General features: G+C 48.1%; 1 protein-coding gene across 1 annotated transcript in view; it reads left to right on the plus strand.

The window, feature by feature from the left end:
- CCND2 (cyclin D2) overlaps window positions 1–22,524 on the plus strand; it is a 30,313-nt gene extending 7,789 nt beyond the window's left edge. The window contains exons 4-5 of the mRNA XM_041736192.1: window positions 7,297–7,445; window positions 17,009–22,524. Coding sequence (XP_041592126.1) covers window positions 7,297–7,445; window positions 17,009–17,158 — 299 coding nt within the window. The 3' untranslated portion in view covers window positions 17,159–22,524. The remainder of the gene's footprint in view (window positions 1–7,296; window positions 7,446–17,008) is intronic.
- Window positions 22,525–25,880: the final 3,356 nt, after the last annotated feature.

The following is a 25,880-nucleotide window of genomic DNA, read 5'->3' on the forward strand; positions in this document are numbered from 1 at the left end:
GGCTTTTCTTTCTCGATGGATGCTTGAGTCTGAATGACTGAATTACATAGCATCCTTACTGTGTGGAGTTTTATAGCAGTTGTCCTGACAGTATAAAAGCCAAGGGCTGTTTTTCTTGGAGGACACATCTTCCAGTTAGATGCTACCTTTTGGGGGCCCGGGTGTGACAAATGGTTGGGTGCCTGAGACCATCTGGCAAGTAGTGGGTGCAAAGGGACTGAGAACCAAAGGTAGGTGGTGATGGATGCGGAGACCGTCCTTTCTGCTCCTTGTGTCTCACACCATTGTCCTGGTCCCCTAGTCCTCAATATTCTGCCTTGAAGCCCAGCAGACACCTGTAGCTGGGGTCCTGCAGGCCTACAGCGGGTCTTGAGGACTTGGTAGCCGACCCTTAAGGCTGTGTGGCTAGTTTATGGGAAAAGTTGGTTGTGAAAGAGCTGGCAGTGGTTCCCTAGTCTGTGCGGGGAGTGCATGTGTGTGTGTGAAAGGGGAAGAGAGAGCAGAAGAGCAGAGAGGGGCCGTGAGAAGGGGAGCGAAGGGGAGCGGAGCTGCAGTTTTCCTTTCTGGCCAGAGGGTAAGATGGTGGCAAGGCGTTGAGGTGCCCTCCTTCCCCCTCCCTCCTCGGCTCAAAATGGCTTCTAGGGGGAAAGACTGCCTCAGACTGTGCACAGTGTCCCTCTCGGGGCCAGTCGTGGTCAGCGGAGGCACTGGGGTGAGAAGGAGACCTTCATAACTGTCAGCCCCTGGCATTCCCCTTCCTGGGGCTTTGGATCCTGGGGAAGCAGAACTGAGCCTTCGTGTCTTCCTGGTTGCCGCCCTGATGGTAGAGCCCCCCAGGTCTGCGAACAAGGAAAGAAGGACCATGTAAGATGACTCAGGATCGCGCTCTGGCACTGGAAGATTCTTGATGCATGATATCATGCTCAACAGATGATTCCAGTTAGTCTAGAAAAGACAATGACATTGAGTTTCAACGTGGTGGGGGTAGGGTGGAGGTGCATTGCCTCCTGACCCGAGGCCCCACATCTCCCTCTTTTTGCCTGCCCCCCCGCCGAAGGAGCTTTGCTTAGGCTCTTTGCACCATGTCACCACCCCAAGGCCCGAGCACCAATGAAGATAACCCTTGTGCCTTGTGTTGCCAGTCTTCCTGGTTTTCCCTACCTAACGGTGCTTCATGACCTTCCATCATGAGGTATTGTAATGATAGCTGGGACCCAGACAGGGTAGGTGACTCGGCCCCTTATACAAAAAGGAAGGTTTGCCCTGGTGGTTGCTAGGTGGGAAGAATTTACAGCACCTTCCCCTCTCTTCTGAGCTTCTGCACTGCCTCCACAGCTGACAGGGCCCAGAGCTAGGGGGGGAAGGGGCGTGTTCAACTGGCAGTGCAAGTGCACCCTGTGGGGACAGGCAGCGTGACAGGGTTATCTCACTTCCCATCTGGCTGTAAAATGAATGACTAACAGGCTGCTTGCTATTCTCCAGCCATCTCCCACTCCTTCCCCTCCCACCTAGGCCTTTGGAGTCACATGGGCATTAGCTTGGCTTGGCAGACCCATCCCGTGTGCTAAACCTATCTCGGGGGTGGTAGGTGAGGTGTGTGCTGCCCACATCATCATTTGGCCAACAGGCGTCTGGGATTCTGGCCTTTTAAACTTCCACCTTGCTGCAGGTTGGAGGAGGGGGGAGGGATGGGGGAAATGAGAGACACTGCCCCCCCCTTCCCTGTTTTCTCTTAAGCCTCATGGCAAGTATCTCTCACCCCCTAGTGGTGATCAAGAGCAAAGCGGTCAATCTTGGACTTGAAGGTCTCCCTCACCGTAGCCAAAACAATCGGCCCTAAACTGATGTGCAGGGCCATCTAATCTGTGCTTTCAGACCAGCTTAGCTCAGAAGTCTTTCTACAGTGAGATCTTACCAGGGCATGCAGATACCAAGTTGATGAATATGGAGCCCTCGCTGTCCTTGCCCAGATTAAGGAGTCCAGTGTGGCCCCCAAGAGTGCCTGTGGTGGGCTTGGGAAGTTAAGTGGGCTGTGCAGGTCACAAAGTTTGCTGGTGCCATGGCTACAACCCATTTCTTGGACTCCTGAGCCGGGGCTTGCTTTTTAGGGCTTTTCTTGCACTTCTGATAGGAAGATCACACTGTATTCCTTAGTGGGATGTGGGAGGTAGCCTTGAGGAGCTATTCACATTCTGGTAAGTTATAAAGAGCATGAAGTCCACAGTCCAAAAGTCTTGACCTTAACCCTAGACCCAGGATTGAGCATTGGACAAGTCCAGAATTCATTGATTTGGGGTGTCTGGGTGGCTCAGTGGGTTAAGCATCTGACTCTTGATTTTGGTTCAGGTCAGATCTCTGAGTTGTGAAATCGAGCCCCAAATCTGGCTCTGTGCTGGGTGTAGAGCCTTGCTTAAGATTCTCTTTCTCTGCACCCTCCTGTTCACACCCCCCACCCCCGCTTTTGCATGATTATGCTTTCTCTCTACTCCTCCTCCCAAAAAAGAAAAAAGGAAAAGAATTCATTGATTCACCTGTAAAAGAAGTGTTTTGAAACAGATGAGTTTTACGTTTTTTGTTAATAAATACCTCACCACTACTACTTGGATGATGAGTAAGCAACCAATAGAGCTGGGATTCCCCTAAGCTGTCCCCCTTGCCTCCACCACTTCCCCAGGAGGTCATTTCAGAGGCTTCTAATATGTGGGCATTGTTCCTCAGCTCTGGGTGAACCACACCTGAGTGAATAGGGGGGGGGCACCTGAAAGGGAGTTGCCAGCCTCTGTCTTCCATTCATCATATGGGGGCCCTCGGGTTCTCCCACTCCCAACAAACCAGGACGAGGCTTTGGAAAACTCGATGAGGTCATTTCTGGGACATAGAACACAAGTGATAGCAAAAGATTCTCCAGGCAGCACAGAGCCCTCATTCTTCCCAGCAGTCTCGGCACGGTTGGCCTGCTGTCAGCATCCGCCTATGTCCCAGGGATGCAGCGCAACCTTGCTCCTTGTGCCTGCTGATGCTGAACAGCATCTCCCAACAGTCAGGATCGCTCCTCACAGTCCCATAGAAGGTTCCTGGGGCCAAAACCGTGGTGGTATGACACTGATTGCTCACCATGAGCTGGGCACTGTGCTTTTACATGGATTATTTTAGTCCTGTCCTCAGAACAACCGTATGAGGTGTAGGTATAATTATTCTCCTGATTTGCTGGTGAGAAGATGGAGGCTCAGCGAGGTCAGGTGACTTGCCTATCTTCACACAGCTGATAGGTGGTAGGACATCGGCCTCCCCATACTCCACTCTCCAGTTCTTGGAGCTGATTGGCTCAAATCCTTCCCATGTCCTTAGAGAGTCTCCCTGAGTATCTTTCTGCTGCTGTTGCCTCGAGCACTCCCTTGCTTTTGAGAAGTTTCTTTACTAGCTACCCATGTAGTAGGCACCTAGGCATTTAGAATGCACAGTTCTGTATTCGATTACTATGTTTACATCTGGTGAGGGGGGGTGGGGATTAATCCATGCTCCCTGGAACAGTGACGACTTTGTAATGACTCTGTTGTAATGGCTCACTGGTCAATTAATTGCCTCTCACTCTGCCATGGAGGAAAGAGGGGTCTCAGGAAGTCACCTCTTAACCATTCCGGTGGACAGCGGAGGGTAGAGATAGATAGATCCTCGCCTTCTGCACCAAGATATATATAGTTTGTTGGTATTTTTTGACCAAGACAGGTAGAGATTTCTGAGAGACTTTTACTTGGCATTTTATTTTTGCTGAAATAAAATAACATTAAGAGAAGAACTTACAAAATCATTTACATTTCGTTCGTCTAACAGTGAGAAAGTTTACATACATTTTCTGGGACTCCTCCTACTTCAACCATCTACATATATGTATTTTTATTCATATGTTTCTGGAAGGTGGTAGTCTTGGTCATAGCACGCAGACATGGCATTTGATGTTCCTGCCCACTCCCCCTGCCCCAGTGGGTATGTTTGAATACTTTTCAGTAAAGTTACATAGCCAAAGTTGAAGGCTTCCAGGAGTGGCTGCATGGGTTGGGTGAAACTTTCCACGGGTGAGTGCAGAGGTTAGGTAACTAGAGCTAGTGCAAGGACACGACCCTTCAGCTGTTTTATTCTGGTGTTTTTCTCTGTGCTGTTTCCCCTACCAACAGAGAGGGGGTGTCCCTGAGCGTGGTCCTGGGGCAGCCCCAGAGGCCATGCAGAACTAGCGCTGCTCTGTGGACAGAGATGCCTTGTGACTTTGATGCTGGCGGGTGGAAGCCATGCTCCATTCTGTTGATACTTCTTTTCTTGGGAGTGGTTCTTATTCTAGATCCTCAGGGAAGAACAAAATAGAGCTGGAAGGCACCTGGGAGATTAGCAAGACTAAGGTCTTCTAACCTTTTGACCCAAACCATGAAGAAAGAAATACATTTTATAGCACAGCTCAGGATATAGATAAATGTCCATCAAACTGATACAATAGTTTCTCAAGACAATATTTACTCTTACTACATGATTACTTGCTGATACTTTCTATCCTATTCTGTTCAGTTAAACAGCAACAAAAACAAACTGCAAATGGATTTTGGGACCCAACAGTGAGTGCAACTGGAAGTTAGAAAAACACGGATCCAACCCCACCCATTATTTATTTATTTTAAAGATTTTACTTATTTATTCATGAGAGACACAAAGAGAGGCAGAGACATAGGCAGAGGGAGAAGCAGGCTCCATGAAAGGAGCCCGATGTGGGACTTGATCTCGATCTCCGGACTCTGGGATCACGCCCTGAGCAGGGGGCAGACGCCCAGCCACTGAGCCAGCTACCCAGGTGTACCTCAACCCCACCCTTTATCAGACAAATGGAATCTGGGTTTAGTGCTAATGTCACTTCTTCTGATTTCCTCAGAGGAGAGCCTAGCAGGTGCTCAGGAATCTAGAGGAAGACCCTGGTTTGCTACTGGGGTGGGTGCAGAAGAGCTGCGCAGCAGCTGGCCTGGCTTCCAACAGCTTTTCCCTGGCAGGGGCAGCTTTACCTGGTCTGAGCCGCCGAGGGGCAGCTAGGCTCTTGTACACTGTGACCCCACTTCTGGGAGGCAGGGGACAGTATCCCCAGTATCCTTAGCATTTTCCTAGCGAAATAAGAAAGGAGGCATAGTCCTTCTCGCCACTTTGGCACCTGCCATATCCCGGGGCCACCCATATACATCCCCTGGCTTCCAGAAGTTAATTAGTTTGCTAAAATTAGGAGTCTGTTTTGTGTGCAATTGGACAACAAAAGAAAGGCACGTTATGAGGTGTTCTCTCTGGTCTGAGGCCTGGGACAGAGGAAAAGGATGGCCAGGGATATCCTCCTGTTCTTCCCTGCCAGATGCTACCACCCAGGGCCTCTGTGGGCCCAAGGCCATGGGCTGGCTGCCTCGTCTGTATTATGAATGTCACAGGGGGAAGCTAACGAGGTTATTGGGCAGAGAAACAGTCCTGTGAGCCCATGTGGAGGAGACCTACAGCAGAGCAGGAGGCAGGGAGGCCGCCGTTGGCACCATCCAGGGGGGAGAGAAGACACGGGAGGAGTCGGTGGCAGCAGGCTTTGGGCAGAACGCAGCGATATGTGTCCCTCAAGAAGTAGAAATGGTGAGCGGCCTAAGGAAAGAAAGCCAAGGAGACCGACAGACTGACAGGCAGCCAGGCTTGCTCCGTGCATGGGATTCGGCCAAGATGGGAGGTGTGTGCATGGTTCAGTGATCAGTAGTGTTGCTCAGCACACCACTAACGTGACGCTGGACAGTGGGGTCATCTATAAAAGGGCTTTAATGGGATATGTTGCTTAATAGGGCAGTGGACAGGAAGAAGGGAAGGCATTAGGTTCATCTGTTTTTATAGTTTCAACCTGATGTGCCTGCTAGAATTTGAAGTGTGACCCAGGTCCTCCCTCTGTACGTCCCTCTCACTATCCCCACCCACCTCTGCCCTTGCCCAGCTGTATACGGGCAACTGCAGTAGTGCTAGAACCAGAGGTGATGCACTGGAGGATTTGCTCCACTCCAGGACTGACTAAAGTGAGTGACAGTAACCTCTCTAACATATCAGAACAAGGCACAGGTAAGGGCAGTGTGTCAGCTCAGGGGTTTGCCCTTCCTCATCCACCATACGAGCACCTTCTCTGGTGGGAGTGTGGGTGAACTGGCATGTTAAACCGATGGGACTGTATACGTGGGGCATTAGCGGGCATTAGGAACAGCAGCAGGAGTCAGGTGTGGGTGCCCTTATCTCTTCCTGATAACTGGGCAGTAGGTGATCTTGGTCACCCAGCCTCTTTGCGGGAACATTCAGGAAACTGAGGTGTTTGGTCTCCCACGCTGAGCCCTCACCCGCGCACAGGAACATAGGAACATACCCTCTGTTTGCTTTTGGAGAAAAGAAAGTGGATGAGGGTTTGAGCTCCTTCAACTTATTCTCACTTTGTACTTCTCTTAGCAAACTGCTGTTTCTTTTTCCCCCAGCAAGAAAATGGGACCTTTGGGCCCAAGAGCCATACAACCTAAACAAAGCCATCCATGTGGTTAGGGTGCAGTGGCTAATACTGGGTGCTGGCCTTCTCTCCTTATGTTCTGAGGGTCTTGGGCTGGAAGTTGGGAATTGTATGAAACTTGGCCCTCATGCCCTCCATCCATTACTGCTTCTCTCCCCCACCCCCCCTTTTTTTAAAAAATAAAATAAAATCATCTTTTGTTTTGGGCCATCTGTCTGTTGACTGTCCACAAATAATAGGGGCAAGATTACATCAGGATTATCATTCTTCATATCATTTTACCTGCTTATACTTTCCCCACCTTCCACCATCTAGATCCCTTGGTCTGTCTCACTTGTATGGCGCCTAGGTTACCTTTTCTGGTCTCACCTCAGCCCTCCCAGCTCTGCTCGCTGTGACTGCAGAGGACACTGCATTTCAATTACCTTCCTGCCCCTTACACATGCCAACCCCAGACAGGCTCATGGGGGTGAGGGGTTGGGGACAGGAGTCCCCTCTCTGAAAATTACTCTGTGTATTCAGATAAGCTGTCCACCTTCCCTGCCTCAGTCTCTCCATTGGAGCTCTGGACCTGCCACAGTAATGGTAAATAAATAAAGGATGTCTTGTGAAGGGAGACTCAGGAGAGGATGTGTCTGTAGGGTGAGGAGTCACCTGTGCAGCTGACCTTTCACCATCCTATTTCTGAGGATCTTCAGGCCAGGGAGCCCCCAGATCCAAATTCTTCCTGTGCCTTGACCTTCTGCCTCTCATTCTCGCAGACTTTAAGTTCGCCATGTATCCACCATCGATGATTGCAACTGGAAGCGTGGGAGCTGCCATCTGTGGGCTGCAGCAGGATGAGGACGTGAGCTCCCTCACCGGCGATGCCCTGGTGGATCTGCTGGCCAAGATCACCAACACGGATGTGGTAGGTGGACGCCATCTTCTTGGTTAAAACCAGATGTCTCTTTTCTCAGTTCAGGAAGAGACAGTCGGCTGGATGATGATGTGTTGGGAGGTATATTTTTTTCTTTTTTGGCGGTGGTGGCTTCTATTTTCCAAGATCAACATCCAAGGTAGTACGAAATTCAGTAGGTGAGGCTTCCTTGTAAGGGTTTGAAAGCCTCTGTGCCAGAAAATAGAGAAGAGAACCTAGCGAGCAGACACAAGGTGGGAGGAGGGCTGTTTACTAATTTTCCTTCGTGGTGTGGGCTTCCCCAGGAGTCTGAATTGTTGTTTCATGTCCATTTATGTACATGTCCTCAGGCTGCCTCTCCCCCACAGTGTCGTGCTCTGCTTACACCCACTCGGGCGGAGACACAGTGGAGAAGGGACTAGAGCCGGCTGCTGCCCTGGGGGCGGGGGCGGTGGGGATCCAAGAGGTGCCCCACCTCTAGACCGTGTCTGGCCTTGACACACCTCTCAGCCTCACCCGCCTCTCACTTCCCCTTTTGTTTAATGTGGTAATGGATTAAAAAGTACTTGTACAAGAATAAAGAGCCATCCTAATTTAAGGAACTATTATTAGCTATAGATTTTTCCACCCCTGTGCCCCATGGACTGCCCAGAGGATGTAGTTCTGCTTGCCAGAATTTGAAGCTCCTTAGAAGAAAGGTCTTGAGAGACCAGGGTCAAGTGAGGCTCTGATTCTGCTGGTAGGAGACTGCAGTCCTTTAAAGGTCTAAGCTAGGGTGGCTGTGAGAGGTCAGAGGGGCGGGTAGAGGCTTTCCATGAGAGGTGCAGAGGACTGGGGCACAGGGGTAGGGTGGGGGCAGTAGTAGAGCTGGGACAGAACCTGGAAGCTCCGACTCCCCGTCTCGGAACGTTGTACTCCACCCTTGTTGTAGCTTCTGAAGCTTTTTGTTCAAGAAAGTCCTCTGCTTTTTAAAGGCAGTTGGAGAGGCTTGTCAGCAGGGAGGCCCTCATGTGGCACCACGGAGAGAATCAAGGTGCAGGGAAACATCACGAAGCGCCCCTCTGGATGTTCCAGGTAGCTCCTGAATGCCCTGCTATGGGAATATATTGAGTTAGGAGATAACGTGGCTTACCGGCCTATGGCTGATGCTGCATCCCGGATGCTGAGCAGAAGGTTGACAACTCAGAGTGAGGACCACAGCTTGCTGGCTCTCTCACCTTCCCACCCGCAGTTTGCCTTGGTCTTTATTACTGTCTTGAGGAAGTAGTGCACGGAAGTGTTGAAGGGCCTCATGGAACCAAACCCAGGGTTCTTATATGCTTTTAAAATTCTAGGCCCTAAACATGGGCTTAAAAAAAAAAAAAAAAGGCTCGTACGACTATGTACCACCACCTGGTATCTAAAACACAAATCGGAGAGACCCCTCCAGTGTGCTTCACGTGAAGAATGTTTTTCTAATCCTCCAAAGGCAAATCTTGGGACAGAACTTAATATTTATAGAAATGATAAGCTTTCTTCCTTTTCTGAACATCTCCTATTAAGGCTGCCTTACAAAAAGGACTCCCGACCAGCAACCAGCTTAAGACAAGCTCTTGCTCGACCCCCAGAGACAAAAATGTCAGTGACAAGAGTCTGACCCCCAGGCACTGTAACCTCTTTCAGATATTTATAGACCTGCTCTGATTGGCGGGTTGCCCCATGAGTCTCTGGCCTTATCGCCCCTTACTAGTTTCAGATGGACAGAGGTCACTACTGAGGTGCCACTGAGTCTCTTCCATTGCCTTTCCAGACTGCAAACCAGTTTCTCATCTTATGCTGGAGAAACTGCTTGCCCCTTTCAGATACAATGTAGCCAGTCCATCCAAGTTAGCTGTCAGACTGGGTTCAATGGATACAAAACCGATTGGCTGGCTAGAGGGCTTATAGATCCCAGCTGTTGAACTGGAAATGCATGTGTGCCTCACTCCTCCTAGTGGGCCTCCGGTTAAACATTTTAATATTAAAAGCTAAGCATGAACAGAAGAGAATATAAACTCCATAGCACTTTTTCAGATAGGAGTTCCAAACTTTCCTCTGGGCCCTAGAGGCTTGCTCACTCTCCCCCTAGGAATGTTCTTAGTAAAAAGGCTTGAGCAGCATTGGGCTAGGCTGGCTTTCAAGTGCTATAGGTCTCCTCCCATCCATCAGGCTGTGTTCCCTGAAGAACTGAAGCTCAGAGTGAAGGAAAAGGAAAGGACTGGAATTCAGAAAGCATTAGTATTGGAGAGAGGCACATTTTACTTCCTGAGCTCATTTGCCATTTCATGAGTCAAGAAGTGGTGTGTCTCAAGCACTTACTCTCCATTCATTTCTGGAAGCATTTATTAAAGGCTCACTGTTGAAGACTTGCATGATGAGCAAGGCCTGGATGGAACCAAGATAGAAACTGGGGCGGGTGGGTCTTGTATGGAAAATAGAGGAGATGATGTTCCTGACTTCAAGGAGCTTGGCGACTGTATGGCAAATCAAAAGTAAAGCATGCAAAATCCTAGCACGTGAAGATCATCAAAAAATGAATGCTGAAGTATTATGATGAATGCAGTATAGGGAAGCAACCTGGGGGAGAGAGCTCACCAGGCCTAATATGAAATGCAAGCCTCCTGGCATTAGCGATAGAAAATGCCCTTGGAATGGAGAAACAAAACGTGGTATGTATGTGCCATGGAGTGTCAGTCTGCCTTAAAAGAAGTGGAATTCTGACACACGCCACAACATGGACGAGCCTTGAAAACATGCTAAGTGAAAGAAGCTGGACATAGAGAGACAAATGTATGATTCCACTTACAGGAGATACTTCTAGGAGATGGTCGCGTCCATAGAGACAGAAAGTCAAACGGGTTAGTTACCAGGGCCCAGGGGGTGGGAGGAGCGGGGAGTTATTTAACGGGTATGGAGTCACTTAGGGATGGCCTGAAAGTTCTGGAGATGCATGGTGGATATGGTTGCATCACAAAGTGAACATCCTTAATGCCACGGTATACCTAAAAATGATTACGGTGGTCACTGTTATGTTCGGTTTATTTTGCCACAATTAAGACACGCACGCGTGCATGCACACACAACGCTGTCAGACCCATGCTGTGAGATGCCCACAGGTTTGCGTTGGGCTCTCCCATGGAGAGGCCAGGTACACAGGACCACATTGTGCCGCATCGGCTCTCGTGGAACGGGACTAGGGAACCTGAGCACTGACAGGGTGCCCTGGAACCCCCGCAGTTCCCGTGCGCACCCCGTGCGCCTTGTTATTTGTGACCTCTTCGAGCTTATGGTGTTTTCTCTCCATGCATCAACGGGATCAGACTGGTGAAAGAGGGTCCCCTCGATTCCTTTGAGTAGGCACACAAATTTCTCTGGCTCACTGGCCGGCAGCAGATAGCTTTGATAGGAGGGACCCATGCCGCTCTGAGAAAGTTGGTCTTTGTTACTCCCTCTGGTTGCCAAAATAAACCGGAATGCTTCATTCCAAAGAGAAAGCTGAGTGAGAAGCCTGACAGTTTTACAGGGAATAAAAGTCTCAGAGGGTGGTATATTTTAAGTACTTTTTCCTTCCAGTCATAAGTGTTGCTAAAAACAGACGCCAGCCAGCTAGGCAGTGCTGGCTTTGGGGGAACTTCTACCGGGGTTTCCGTTGCCAAGGGTGAGTTTGAGAGGAGGGACCGGGCGTCCTGGTTCCCCGGTGAACCTTTCCCTGCTTCGCCAGGCAGAGTCGGGGTTCCTCTTCCGTCCCCTCGGCACTCGGCTGGTGCTTTGTGCCAGCGTTTATCTCACTGTTCACTTGTCTATAGAGCCTCTTGAACGGGAACCAACTTTTACTGCGCTCTTTATCCAGAGCCCCTGGCAGAGTCTTGGGAATGATGCTGAAGAGCGGGAGGGAAGCAGGAAGGAAGGAACGGAAGACACAAAGGCCAGGCAGATGGGCTTAGTGTGTTGCTCATTCTTTGGTCTCCCCAGGTCTTTGAGAAAGCCCTGAGATTTCTTAGCGTTAATTACATGCCAGGGTCCTGAGCAAAACATGTCACCTTCACACGACACAGTTTTACAAACTAATAAGAAAGCAAAGGTCAGGCTCATGGGCTGCGATGATGCTGTGAGGCTGTTGGGAGATACTCAGTGGGAGCAGAGGTGGTCACCTGGTCACCGGATTCATCCTTTTCTGCCTGGGTCACATCAGAACCCTGTCCCATTGTTGAATACTGCCCAGAGAAGATTCCAGAACACCCCTTCCTTAGGGGCACTCGGTTGTGTTAGGATCTTGGTTGTCAGCGGGTTGTTAATATCCCATCCGCTGAGCCGTGGAGGAAGTCTTGATTTTGACTCCCTGCTCTTGTCTGGGTCCTGGGCACCGTGTCTTTGTTTCCCCTCGGTGAGTAGCACAGACACGCTCCTGGCACACCTTCTCCGAAGGGCCCTTGTAGGTCTGGGGTTGTCCTTAGGGGACTTGACGGGGCCTGTGGTGGGGGACCTTGTGAAGAGCGGCTGGAGGGGAGGCCGGGGACAGAGAGGGGGACGGGATCGAATCACAAGCTCAGGCTTCCCTGTCCTGCCTTATTTCTTCTGCGGGCTTCATTTGGTATGCAAGGAAATAAGCCAAACAGCCTGTGAAGAAAGGAAGAATGAGATAGTTTCCTAAGTTGTCTCTGCCTGAGTTGGCCGCGGGTCTGGGGCTCATTCAGCCTTTGTCCCCCTGTTGAGTGCAGTGCGTGTGTGGTGACAATGGCGTGATGCAGTTACACTGAGGGCTAACGGTAGGAGTTCCGTCGGCCCATTCATGGGAGCCGAGGAGGGTGCAGGGCGCAGAGCCCGAGCCAGCGCGCAGAGGAAGTCGGAGACCCGTGTCACGAGCTGGAGATCACAAACACTGCTGTCAGGGCTCTGGGGCTGGCGGGCCAGGGCTGGGGAGGGGGCCTATCATCATCGGAGTTGGAGGTTTGCCCGACCTCCAGCACTGTGGAGTGCCACCTGTCCAGGCTGACAGACGAGCATTATGGCTTTCCTTTTAATCAGCTTAATTTGGGGCATCTAAACACAATGACTGGTGCTTTCGGAGGCTGCAGGAAAGCAGAGGTCCCAGAGCCACAGCACTTTGCATGCACGTAGCATCTTTTCACTGGATGAGCTGTCGGTGCCCCCCACCCCACCCCAGCCACTTGGGCTATGTCTCCCTTCCTTGGAGATTCTCTGCCATATATGTCTGTCCTTAGAGCTGGGAAGAAGCAGAGGGTCTTAGGGGAAGGAGTTCTGAGGCTGGAGGCTTGCCCATTTAAAGCCAGGTTTAGCTTTTAACCCGATGTAACCAGGGGACAAGAGAGCTTCAATTCCATTCTCGAGCTGTACAGTGAGGGCATGCGGCTATTTGGGCTCCAAAAGCCCCTCGGACCCCCAGATACCCCGCTTCTGTCATTGCCTCTGCATGTCGTCTTGTGATTGTGTCCTTTGGAAGTACTATAATTCTCTTCTTCTCTGGCTTTGCCTCCTTTTCTTTTCAGGCCTTTTAACTTGGCGCCCCCTGCGCCTTTATTCCCTTCTCTCAGCTTGACCTTCCAGCATGAGCAACCCTGCTGGGGTTGAGGCAGGTTCCTCGTCCCTCCAGGTCACCGCTTCCTGCACCCCTGTCCCATGCACTGTCCTGCCCTGCTGCTCAGGAGAGTTGGCAGGTACGGGCTGTGTGGGGCTGGCGTGTCTGGTTGCAGGTAATAGCACCACCACACATTTTCCTCTTCCTCACTTAACATCAGCTCATAGGAAATTCTCATGCTTTCTGCAAGTCCAAGAATGGTTCCTGACGATGCTGAAGGAGAGTATTAAAATACAGGGAGTGAGTGCAGTCTCAAGGAAGGGAGGTTGCTGAGTTAGTTCTGTCTCCACCATCACAGAGTGGACTGTCTGACACTGTTCATACAAGACAGGGCCTACGCTTAGGTTTTTTTTATCGAGTTAAGAATGGGCAATCTGTGGTTAAAACTCAAACTGACACTAGCCAACCTGTGAAGGAGGGGAGCCCGAAGGAGGGTTAGGCACAGGCCCCAGAGAGCTTTCCAGGAGTGGGGGATATGATTGACCCCAGAGAGTTTTAGCTTCTTAGCTCTGTCCCAGATGAATCTAGAAGAGAGCAAGGGAATGGGGTCCAGGGTCCCTCATTTCTTGAGTAACTGCTGTAGTCACTTATCTCTTTAAGTAAGAGATATCTAAGATCAAGAGCTGGGCTTTGTCAGTTACAATTTAGATCGAAGAATGTGTTCTACGTGAAACCTTCATTTTATTTGGGAAAACCAGTACATGTGTTCTTGGCTGGAGTGTACATAAATGTGACCTTCGAGGCATGTTATCTTCAGTCCCATGGCTCTGAAAGTCCAGTAGAGGTGACTGCCCAATGCCCCAGCCTTCCCTGTAGGATTTTATCCAGAACTGTTCTTTGAGGTTTCAGGCTTCTGGAAGGGAAGACTGAATGCCAGAAACAGAATTATTGGCGACCCCAAAATGGAAAACTCTGTATGGCCCCAGATCAGGTTGGTTCTTTTGCTTTGTCTCCTCATTTGGAGGACCATCTTTCTCAGGGATGCTGGTGTGGCTAATGTGGGGATGATCATGGAGTTGGTCATATTTTGGGAGTGGAAGGTGGACTGACCCTGATGACCTCCCCATGGCACTGAAATAGAGCCTCTGAGGAAGGAAAACTGGACAGGATTGGCCAGGAGGTGCTGTGTTTCTTGTTGGGGACGAAGGTCTTCTACACGACTTTCCCGTCAGGAAGTCTTCACCAAATGGCTGTGTCATATGAAGCTCTCTTGTTAAAGAGGCCTCATTGCTGACACCTGGCTGGCATCTCTTTTTGATTTTAGTGGTTCAGACATATTGTGTGTGTGTTCCCTCCCCTACGCCGGCCACACACACACAGTCTCTTGATCAGTGGAGAATCCTGCCATCCTCTTTAGATAACAAAAGCTCTTTATGGCACACCTGAAACTAATATTACGCTGTATGTTAATGATACTTGAGGTTAAAAAAAAAAGCTCTTTATGCCACGTGCTTGGATAGGATTGGTCTTCCACGGAGGCAAGCATGCAGCTACCATCCCTATGTGTGGAGGGGTTCTGACTCATTCGCCTTGCCTCCTAGAAAAAACTTTTATTTATTTTTTTTAAATTTTTATTTATTTATGATAGTCACAGAGAGAGAGAGAGAGAGGCAGAGACACAAGCAGGCTCCATGTTCCAGGAGCCTGATGTGGGATTCGATCCCAGGTCTCCAGGATCGTGCCCTGGGCCAAAGGCAGGGCCAAACCGCTGCGCCACCCAGGGATCCCGAGAAAACCTTTTAAACATGACCTCCAGTAGCTCCTGAAGGACCTCTGTAGTGGAGGGGCATCCCATAACAACGGGCTGGATTCAACTCATTATTCTCCACGAGAAAAAAGAGGAAAATAATATTTAAATTCTGCACCTCCACATTTCTCAGTGAGGAGTGCAGGGGGGCCAGGGAGGGTGGAGGGCACCTGAGACCTGAGATAGGGTGTTTGAGGATGGTGTTAAGCCACCAACATGGCCTCTCCGAACAAGTCCCCTTCTTCAGATGGTGCTTAAATGGAGAACAAGCCAACTATTCCAGCTGCGGAAGGAAAACTGACAGTGGGCCCCACTGTCCATCTCTGATGCAGGACCTTCCCAAGGAACAGCCAAGAGTCATTTGCTTATAGTCATTTGTTCCCCTTGTTTACCCCCACACCAGCTTTGACTTTATTTAAGATCAATTTTCTTTAGACTGTAAGGTTTCAGGTTTCTGAAATCCTCTACTGAAATGGAAGTGCCCTTAGAAACATTATGCCTTTAGCCTTTACCCCCGGGCTTGTTGGGCAAGTGGTGAGTGACCTGGGGACACAGCCCCTGGGGACTGGGCTTTGGAGGAGGAGCCCAGGGAAGGTTTCCAGTCAATAGTCAGGGGGTTAGACAGGTTGGGGGGCGGGGGGCGGTGACCAGGACATGCTACAGAAGTTTGAGAGATGATGCTGGGCCCTTGGTTGCCAGTGCCGGACTCCTCAGCTTGCTCAGGGTGGCAAAGAGATCTCTGGGTTCTGTCTGTCTTCCACACTCCCCCGCTGACGCCAGACACACAGTGCCCCTTCACCAATCTGGAGCAAATGCTTATCCATACCTTATCTTCAAGAAATCTAAAGAATTCTTTTCGACTCCAGGACGAATTTGTTGTTATTCACAATAAATGGTGTTCATTTATTGAATTTAGCACCTTATATATATTATCTCTGTTGGCCTTTACCCTATGAGTGTTTTATTTTACAAGTTGGGGAACGGATCCAAGAAGTGAAATGACCTAGGTGCTGCCTGCCAAGTGTGGTGGGTGCGTCGCAAATACTACTCTTCCCTCTTTGTTCATCTTACATTCTGGGTGATATTTCACCTCTGCCCTTAGCAATTGGGCAGCTGCTGTTCCTGCTCTTAATTTTTATAAAAAGCTGTAGTTTGAAATGTGGAATGGACAAGGTAGGAATGGAAAATTTGGGGGTACGGAAACTGTGTCGCTGAGTAGTTAAGTCCAACTTTATTTTAGATTGTGGGAAAATAAAGATAATGCTTTTATGCTTGGCAAACCGTAGCCTCCAGGCAGTGAAAATTGCACAGTGAAATAATCAAAAGGGAAGCAAAGGTTAAGGTGAGGAAAGAGCCAAGCAGAGTCCATATAACATATTTTCCATATGTATATGCTGCTTCAGTGCAGAAAGGTAGCCTTCCAGAGGAGAGGAGGGAGCATAATGCTAAGAACGATATTCTTTAGTTCACACCCCACATCGTGGCAGGACCCAGCCCCTCCCAGTGACACCCATGAGTTGCCACATGCTCCTTGGCACCCCACTAACAGAAGCTCCTGCCTGGGGCCGACTTACTCTGAAATGTCCCTACCAAATACAGACTAATATCAAACAATGCTGCAAATTCTTACTAATTCCCAAAGTGGACAGCTCAAATGTCCTGAGTTTTGTCAACATTTTGGGTTGGGTTTTTATGAGAATTGAGGGTGGTGAGTAAGCAGAAAGAAAAAAAAGTTTTTCTTTTTAAGAGCTTATGTGGTTTCTGTGAGTACAGTTCAGTCCATTCTCTTCGTATCCATCCCTCAGGTGCTACAGATCTGTGGCTAGATCTGTGGCTCTGTCTGCGTAGTGCTGGCCTTTTCTCCGTCACCTCCCAGTGTCCACAAACAGAAAACACCCGGGTGGGGCTTTGATTATCGGGTGCTGCACATCCACAGACAGCCCAGCACCTGGGCCAGATTGTCAGGTGCAGGCTGAGATTCGGCCATTTTTCAGCAAGCTCCGAAGTGGTGCTGACGCTGTTGGTTGTGGGCCCCACCTGGAGCAGTGTGGTCCTGCGGCCCTGCTCGAGCACCTCTCCTTTACTTTGTGCTTCTTTCTACGGGGAGACTAGCGTGTGGTGTGCGAGGCTTAAATTGTGTCTTGTTTTCTTGGTGAATGCTCTGCACACTATTGATCTTCCTAACCGCTCTGGTCTGACCCATTCTCCTTCTAGGACTGCCTCAAAGCCTGCCAGGAGCAGATTGAGGTGGTGCTGCTCAACAGCCTGCAGCAGTTCCGCCAGGACCAGGGGGATGGGTCCAAGTCCGAGGATGAACTGGACCAGGCCAGCACCCCTACAGACGTGCGGGATATTGACCTGTGAGGATGCAGTCGGGCCGAATGGGAGAGACGTATTCCCATCTGCTCTCTCCTTCTCTCTGGTTGTGTTTTGTTCTTTATGTTTTAGGATGAAACTTAAAAAAAAAAAAAAAAAATTCAGCCCCCACCTAGAGCATATTGAAAGATCTTTTAGAAGTGAGAGAAAAAGGTCCTATAAAAACAGAATAACAAAAAAGCGTTTGGTGCCTATTTGAAGTACAACAGAAGGGAATCCCTTGTATATGCGAACAGTTATTGTTTGATTATGTTAAAAGTAATAGTAAAATGCTTACAGGAAAACCTGCAGAGTAGCTAGAGAAAATGTACGCCTGCAAATATGGGAACAAATTAGAGGAGGCTTTTTTTTTTTCATGTTATGAACTAGCATGTACACACCCCTTGTAGGATAATTTCAAGGAACTGCGTGTGCCATTTATGGCATTATTAGATTGCAAAGCAATGAACTCAAGAAAGAATTAGAAATAAGGGACACGATAGGGAGGGGAGTACAAAACAATCTCTCAACCTGATTGAACCATTTTGGAGGTAGAAGCACCTTTGCTCTCGACCACCTGTTTATTACTAAGTCAGGAGCATAGCTGAATCTCTAGTACGAACTCTTGCTGTCTACAGTAGCTGCTACCTAAAAAAATATGTTTTATTTTGCCAGTTGGACACAGGTGGTTGGATTCTGGGTTTCATGTGTTTTTGACATCTTGCTTCTTCTTCCAAATGTGGTTCGTGGCGGACACCACCATATTTTTATCAAACGGGGCAATCTAGCTTTGGGCCATAACCAAAACTCCTATGAAATGGAGGCAGATGGGGAGCAAGGGTGGGATCTGGAATGGAATCTTTTCTCTATGGAATCTTTTCTCTTAATGTATTCAAGAGGGTAATGTGACCTTGGCATCCTTTATTAAAAAACTGATTTTTGGTGCTGATTGGCATGTCTGGTCCACAGTTTAGCATTGTTATAAACCATTCCATTCGAAAAGCACTTTGAAAAATTGTTCCCGAGAGATAGATGGGATGGTTTATGCAAGTCATGCTGAATAGACTCCTCCCTTCTTCTCCTGTGCTCCTCCCCTCCTGCCCCCAGTCGCATGACTATTCACTTCTGGTATCTGACATTCTCTGTACACAGTTCTGGTATCCCTACCAGGACCCAAGAGACACCCCTTTCCACTGACATTCCCATCACAACATTCCTCCAAAAAGCCTACAAAGATCTGTTATCATTTTGATGGCAAAGAAAGATCTTAATTCCCATCTATAGACTTCTCCTTTGGACATGGAAAGAAAAGTTCTTGCTGGTGCAGACAGACAGCTGAATATCAGAGTGTGGCATTTTGTTCCCTTTTCCGTTTTTCGTTAATTTCATTGCAAAGTTGTATTCAGCGTACTTGAATTTTTTTTCCTCTCCACTTCTTAGAGGCATTCATTTAGCAAAGAGGTTGGAGCAACAACTTTTTTTTTTTTTTTGCACAATTATGATTGACAGGTAATGAAGCTATTAAAATATTTTCCTTTTTAAGTTAGAAAGAAAAATCAGAACAGGGCTGCTTTGAAGAATTATTTTATACACAGATTCTGCCTTGTTTCGTAGTATGAGGGTTGAAGATGGAGAAAAATCTAAGGGTCTCTTATTTTTCATTTTATTGTGTTCAGTTTTTTATGATTATTTTTTTTTTTGCGCTGCTAAGAAGCTAAGATCATTCATTCTTATTCACATTAACAGTACCTAGCTGTAATGTTTCACAGAGTGTGCTGCTATTTTATAAACATTTTTATAATATATTATTTTACTGCTTAAATTCCAAGTTCTGAAGTAGATGGTTGAGATAGGAGTTCTTCGTACTGGAAAAGCCCTTCCATAGTTTTTCTTCTGGTAGCGTATTCATGGTTTGGGTTTTTTTTTGTTTGTTTGTTTGGTTTTATTTTTTTTTAATCCTTTTTGGTTCTCTCTCTTTCTCTCTCTCTCTCTCTCTCTCTCTCTCTCTCTCTCTCATATTCTTCAAAGACAGCATTCTTTACCTCAGGTTTACTGGACAAAGTCAATAGCTACAAAAGAAAATGATTCACATTTTTGTTTTCATAATACCTCACAACCACATAGTTTCTGCTTGGGAGCTGTTATAGTGTGGGGAAAGGAGAAGTTGGCGAGGGGGGCACAAGCCCCTCTCAGGTGGAGGGTCGGGTGGGTTTGGCCCTGGGGTCTGACACCCAGGGACCTCTTCAGTCATGAAGGTCATCAGGCTTCCATTTTGACTCCGGTATCCTCATCATGATGGAAAAAATACAATTGAACCATGGGATTTCCCCTCCCCCAACCCCCAGGGCAGATGTTTGTCACAAACCTTCATGCAGTGAACTAGGAAGTCATAATTAGCACTTAGGTACCAGGCATCAGGAGACAGGTTGAAAAGAGTTCTAGCAGGCTATTTGGAGATCATCTTGTGGCCCTTTCTTAAAACAGGGCTTTCATCTGCTTTTCTCTTTCCCCTCCCCTGATATGGCCATCCCCAGTTGGATCATCTCCGAGACTTTTATAGGCCTGAATCTGTGGGCATATGAATCGGCAGCATGTAGGATCACAAGGGTTCCTTCTCCCACCTGTCTCTAGACTGCAGCAGGCCAGCCCCTCTGCTAAGTGGCACTCAGTGGTGTTCAGGCTTTGCATTGCATCGAATTGGCATGATTGGGAAACTAGGTCAGATGAGTATTAGAATGGTGGTGGGAGGGAGGTGGAGAGGCTGCTCTACAGAGATGCCACTCCGGGTGAGTCTTTGTCTCTTGAAGTATGTTTGGAAGGGTTCAGGATTTGGCGAGTTAGTACGACCCTAGAATTCTAGGGAGTTTCTGGTAGGACAGTGGGTGGTGAATTCTGAAGTTTCGGAGAGGACAGCTGAGCAGCCAGGGTTTTGTCAAGAGCTCACTTTGCATGGGACCCTCTTTCGGGCCCTGAGGAGTAACACGGAATGGAAAGGAGGTGCGGTCCCTAAAGTCCTTAGGAGTCTTGGAGCCTAAAGTAAGCAAGGTACCTAACAGTGACTGTCCCTACGCTCAAACAGAAGCAGCAAATGAGAGAAGCTGACTGATGAATGAGGAAGGGAACAGGCCTACAGACTCTCCCAGTCTGTTTTCCTGGAGCCTGGGTGCCATTGGGGCCTCCTGATCTTTTTCTCCTTCTTTTCTTCAGGGCCTAGTGATGGGACGCGTTGCTGATGGGGAAGGTGCTAGGTCTTTTGGGTTTTCTGCCCTACCCCCTCCTTAAACAAAAGAAGGAAGGTTGGATTTGTTACAGTAGCTGATGCCCTCTCCTTAGATCTTGGTCTCCTTGCTAGGAGTTTTTGCATGAGAGGAAAGTCAGCTCTCCCCCATGGATTTTTCTTCTCTTTCTCACCTCCCACAAATGGGGTTCCAGGCCTATTCTGGTCATCTGCTACTTTGTTGTCCTTTTATCTGTTCTTCCTCCTCTCTGGGCTTTTGGTTTTTGGTTTTGGGGTTGGTTTGTTTTTTGTTTTGTTTTGTTTTCCTTTGTTTTTGGTCATTGTTGTTAACTGTTTTTCTCCATCAGTGGGGGCTAAATTGTTCCCCTAGCCTGCCAAATTTTATTCCTTCCCCTATTTTGGCCAAATCCCAGGGGGGGAAATCCTAGTATGCCAAAAATATATGCTAAGCATAATTCAATTCCATGCAGGTTCCTAAGAGCCAAGAAGCCTGCAGGTGGAAGCAGGGGACAGGTCCCTCAGTAGAATGTCTTCCCGTGTTCAGCGGAGGGATCCTCAGAGAAAGGGGCTTGTCTTAAAGGAGGCTTTATTCTGGAACTGCCCCAGGACCCCACTGAAGAGCTCACCATGTCTTCTAGTCAGATCCCCTTTGGTCTACGTGCTCTGTACAAGAGGCTCTTGTTTTGCTTCTTTTCCCAGGCAGGTCAGGGCCATGCATGGCTCAGAGGAAGCAACCCTGACAGCGTTGCACTGCATCCCTTTGCCAGCAGGATAGGCTTCTCTTCAGAGGGAGTTGTAGCTTTCCTGTGGCCTGGCACCCTCTGGGCCTTTCCACACTGCCCCCAGGGGGAGCTCTAGGACTGCGGTGAAGAGCATTAGGCAGGATTGGATGACTTTCTCAAAGAGGGTGGGGGTATTCTCTCTCCATGGGCCACAGGGGGCAAGGCTGGGAGAAGAAATAGACTTGCACCTTATATCATGTAAATAATGATTTTCTAGTTCAAGAAGATAATATTGGTAGTGTGGTAATGGGTGGTAGGAATGGGGAGGAAGTCTGAGTAAGCCTGTTGGTTTCTAAGCCAAAAGGATTCCTCTTTGTTTATCTTTGAGACAGTCCAACCCTGAGAATAGCTTTAAAAGGGAAATTAGTGCTGAGACAGTAAAGTCCCCCTAAGCCGACAAACTGTAGCTATAGAATGAGTGCAGGCTTCTATTGGTGTGGGCTCGGAGCAGCTTGTAAGAGCCACTCATGCTGTCATCCACTTGTACAAAATAGGGCAGGAAGATTCAGGAGGATGTTTATGACTTTCTCATACCATGTGGCTTTTCATGATTCTGGATTCTAAACAACCCAGAACAGTCCTTTAAGCTGGAGCTATTCTCATACAGTTGTGTGTCTCTGCTTTTAGACTTGGCTGGACTATCAGACCCGATTCTTGGCTCAGGTTTCAAGAAGCCATCAGCAAATGTACACATGCACGCTGTAGTTGCAACGTTTATCCCTTTGCCTGCAGCCTACTTTGGGGAAAAAAGTGCCTTACTGACTGTAGCCATTACAGTATCCAATGTATTTTGACAGGTGCCTGTCCTTAAAAAAAAAAAAGTTTTTGTTTTGTTTTTTTTTAATTGGTTTTTGTTTCTTACTGTTGGCCAACTCTTAAATCCCCAGCAAATCACTGGGCCATTGGATTTTTTCCATTATGTTCATTACCCTTGTACCGTGTACCTCAGATCTCTTTCTCTCTCAGTTACAGTTTCTCGTCTTGGACTTCTTTTATTATTATTATAATTTTTTTTTGCTTTAAAATGAGTGTGATGCCATATCGAGTCAATGTTATTCTCTCACAGTGTACTCTATAAGAGGTGTGGGTGTTTATTTGGTCGGGATGCTAGCAAGTGCTAAAGTAGCATGATCGGTATAAGCAAAAGGTTTTTAGGAAGTATGGAAAAATGTTTTATTGGTTATGATGGTGACATGGTATAGTCAGCTGCCTTTTAAGAGGTCCTGTCTGTTCAGTGTTAAGTGATTTTTAAAAATAATGGCCTGTTATTCTGACCAGCTTAAAGATGGATTTGCAAATGGTTTTGGATGCAATTAGGTTATGCTATTTGGACAATAAACTCACCTTGACCTAAATTCTCTGGCCACTTTGACTTATTTATAGACCAGCAGCCCTCAGAATAGAACGCATTTTCTCATGTCAGAACTCAGATTGGCAACAATTGGTAGTGGCATAAAACATATCCTAACCTGGAGGGTAATCTACATATGTATATGTGTTATTAAAAATAATTGGCAACCCTTTTTTCTCCATTTTGGGTCCCCTGGGGAGCTGGGTCATAAACTAGAAGCTTCAGTCCACCTTCCTGAGGTGGGCAAATCCCTGCTATTACGACTGGGCTTAGTTCCTGATTATTGCCAGCTATTCACTCTTGTTATGAGTGAGTATTTCCTGCCTTGGGAGGTGCCAGAGGCACTGGGTGCCATCTCCAGATTCTGGGCAGTCTCTGGAGAACTCTACGTCTTTAGGTTTCTTGGCTCCAGTCTGCCACTCTTCACAGCTCCCACCTGATTCCTGATCTGGCCTTTAACTCTCCTGTGAGGACTGGGCCATAATTACTCTTAGGGGAGGAGTGGTGAGACAGAGCCTAGGAAGAGGGTAGGAGAGTCAACACTTAAATTAATTGCCAGGCCCCGGTCCTAGCTGCTTGTGGACCTCAGCTCCTCAGACCAGCCTTTTTTCACAAAAGTGATGAGTAATGCAAAGGGCAATGGCTTCATAGCCATTTTGATGTTGCTATAAACATTCCTGCTTGGTAGAGTTCTCTGTCTCTCTCAGAGGCATTGGAGGCTGTTTCCAGCTTATTTCTGACCTGAACTGCAACAGTAATATTAATACTGGTCATTTGGAAAGTCCAGATTAAGACATCGCCTGTTAAGTAACTCCACTAAACAGGATTTCTAATCATACAAGGACCCTAGAAATTTTCCTTATCTCCATCCCCCACTGACAGTCACCAATGGTGACAAGCAGGAATAGCTTTTTTTCTTGAGTTTCTGCCTGGTGGAGTCTGCGAGGTCTCTTGGGAGTTTCCAATGACTCTGGTTGCCACTCTTAACCATCCATGGAATTCTCTTCTGTACGACCTGACCTGTTGTACAGCTGGGTCCCTCCCCGCTCTTCCCCCAACTGTTTGGCCTGCAGTATTGGTGCCTATCTGTTATTAACACTACAACACCACTCCTTCCAAATGCCATCCAGTAGCCCCGCAGGCTTCTCCCATTCAGAACTGTGGATGTTTAAGGGTGGGAAGGAAGCAGACAAAGCTGGCACTCCATTCCCCACAGCTGGCTAGTGATAAATCTAAGGGCCCCTTTACATGCTCTTTCAGAGGCATCTCATCATACACTTGAAAAATTTCAAACCTGAGGCAAAGACAAAAGTGCCCTTTCTCAAAGTGGAAGGAGCAGTGGAGTGAAGAACTAGAAATACCAGGTCTTTTGTGCTCTACTGACTACTTTCATGTTTCTTACGACTTTCCTAAAGATCAGGAACGTTTATGCAGTACACAGAAGTAACACCAAAATAAAGCGTCCCAGTTGGCTTACTAATACTCTCAACACACTGCAGTGAAACGAGTGTTCAAAACTGAGTATCACACCTGATTTTTTCTCCCCTGCTATTATGGTGCAGGCGACAGGATGGGTTTCCCCAAGCAAATGAGTTTTAGGAAACCCCTTCTGGTGAGATGCAGCACAGTTTGGAAACAACAGTAGAAACAATTTGACCGTTCCAAAAATTAAGGGATGGGAAATGGATGGGTAATGCAAATTAAAAGTGAAGGGAAAATATTCAAATAGCTTGACGAACATACATAATATAACGAATTTGAAATGCTGCAAACAGACATTATCCTCACAAAACAGGATGAACTCAGCCACAAACACTAATTTGGGATTCCCACCCACCTAATTCGTCCTAGGCTCAAAAAACTAAGGCTGGTACTTTCCAGAGGATGATTGGTGGCTTTCACACTCAGGCCCCTGGGGGCCTCCCCCGCACGGAGGATAGAGGACAGGCAAGGTCCATCAGCTCTGACTGCAGGCTCAGTCAAGCAGCCCTAGTGGCCTGAGAAGGCAAGGCAGAGGTTGGCTGTCACCTCTGACCCCATCTCAGCATCCCCCTGGAGCTTTGAGTTTCTGATTATCCAAAACATGGCTTCCATCTCACTTGTGGTGATTTGCCTTGGCTCTCTCTGACATGTCACCCTCATCCCTGATTACCCTCTGGCCCCTTTGTGGAGTCAACAGAGGTCTAAACATGCGGTGCTTCCTGGCAAGTCCACTAGGTGGCGCTAACACCCCAGGTGAGAACAACTTAAAAACTGATCCCTGCACAGCCAGGTGCAGGAAGACTGCCCAGAACCAAGCCCTCTCTCTGGCCCCGGGAGGGCCCAGCGGTTCCCTCACCTGCTTCTCTCTCAGTTACTACTACTACGACATTCTGACTCCATCTGGGAGTGGTTGGTGGGATTCATGACTTCTCGTTCCTCTCTGTGATTGGCCAACTGGCAGCCTGCAGACATACTCAGCTGGGCGCCCACTGTGATATAAGTTGCCTTGGACTTACTTGCTAACGAAAGATGAGAGCTTTCACTTACAAGTCAGGATTTTAACTACTCTTGGTAAATCCACGTCCTGGTAACGACTGGCCTGAGGGGCAGTCAGGGCTGCAGCCAAGGATGGTCTGACCCCTTCTCTGCTCCCTAGCACCCACTGAACCTGGTTCACTCATTGACATCGCTTGCGTGCCCCCTACCGTGCTTGCAGCTCTGCAGCCTCTGAAATGTTTCTGTCTTACCAGTCTGCTATGAAGTAGGACCCCCTGTACGCCTCAGGTGGAGCAGTACAGGTCTGGGACTCTCCCTCCACTTTTTTGCCCCAAATACAGACTACAGACCTCTACTCCTCATGAGGCTTCATAATATCCTTTCCCCCTTTATGGGCTTTTAGTTATCAGATACCTGGGTGCTGGGCCAGATTTTTGAAATTCCTTCCAGACCCTAGTACTCAGTCCACACTGAGGTCTGCAGGTAGGCCAGGTGGACAGGGTTCAAGATGAGCTTTTTCTCTGTTTCTGTCGCCACTTTTCCTTCTTGTGGTATCTCAGTGACCCCACAAGAAGATGCACCTCTAAGATTTTTAGATCTGTTGATACAATACAAATCCCGTGGCTATTTCAGTGACCTTGTCCATTAAAGTGACATGTAGCGCTCCCCGGCACTGCTCATTCTTCCAATAGACTGTATAGGGCTGGTCAGATGCCAGGCATTCTGCACCAAAAACCTCATTCAACAAATATTTCTTCAGCATCTACTTTTCCAGGAACAACGTCCCTGCACTGCTTGATCTCAATGGTCAATGGCAGAAACAGACAAGTCAAAGGACGCCTGCTACTGAATGTAGTGGCAAACAACACAGCACTCTTGCAG

The sequence above is a fragment of the Vulpes lagopus genome, chromosome 21, assembly GCF_018345385.1.
Source record: "Vulpes lagopus strain Blue_001 chromosome 21, ASM1834538v1, whole genome shotgun sequence".
Lineage (NCBI taxonomy): Eukaryota > Metazoa > Chordata > Mammalia > Carnivora > Canidae > Vulpes > Vulpes lagopus.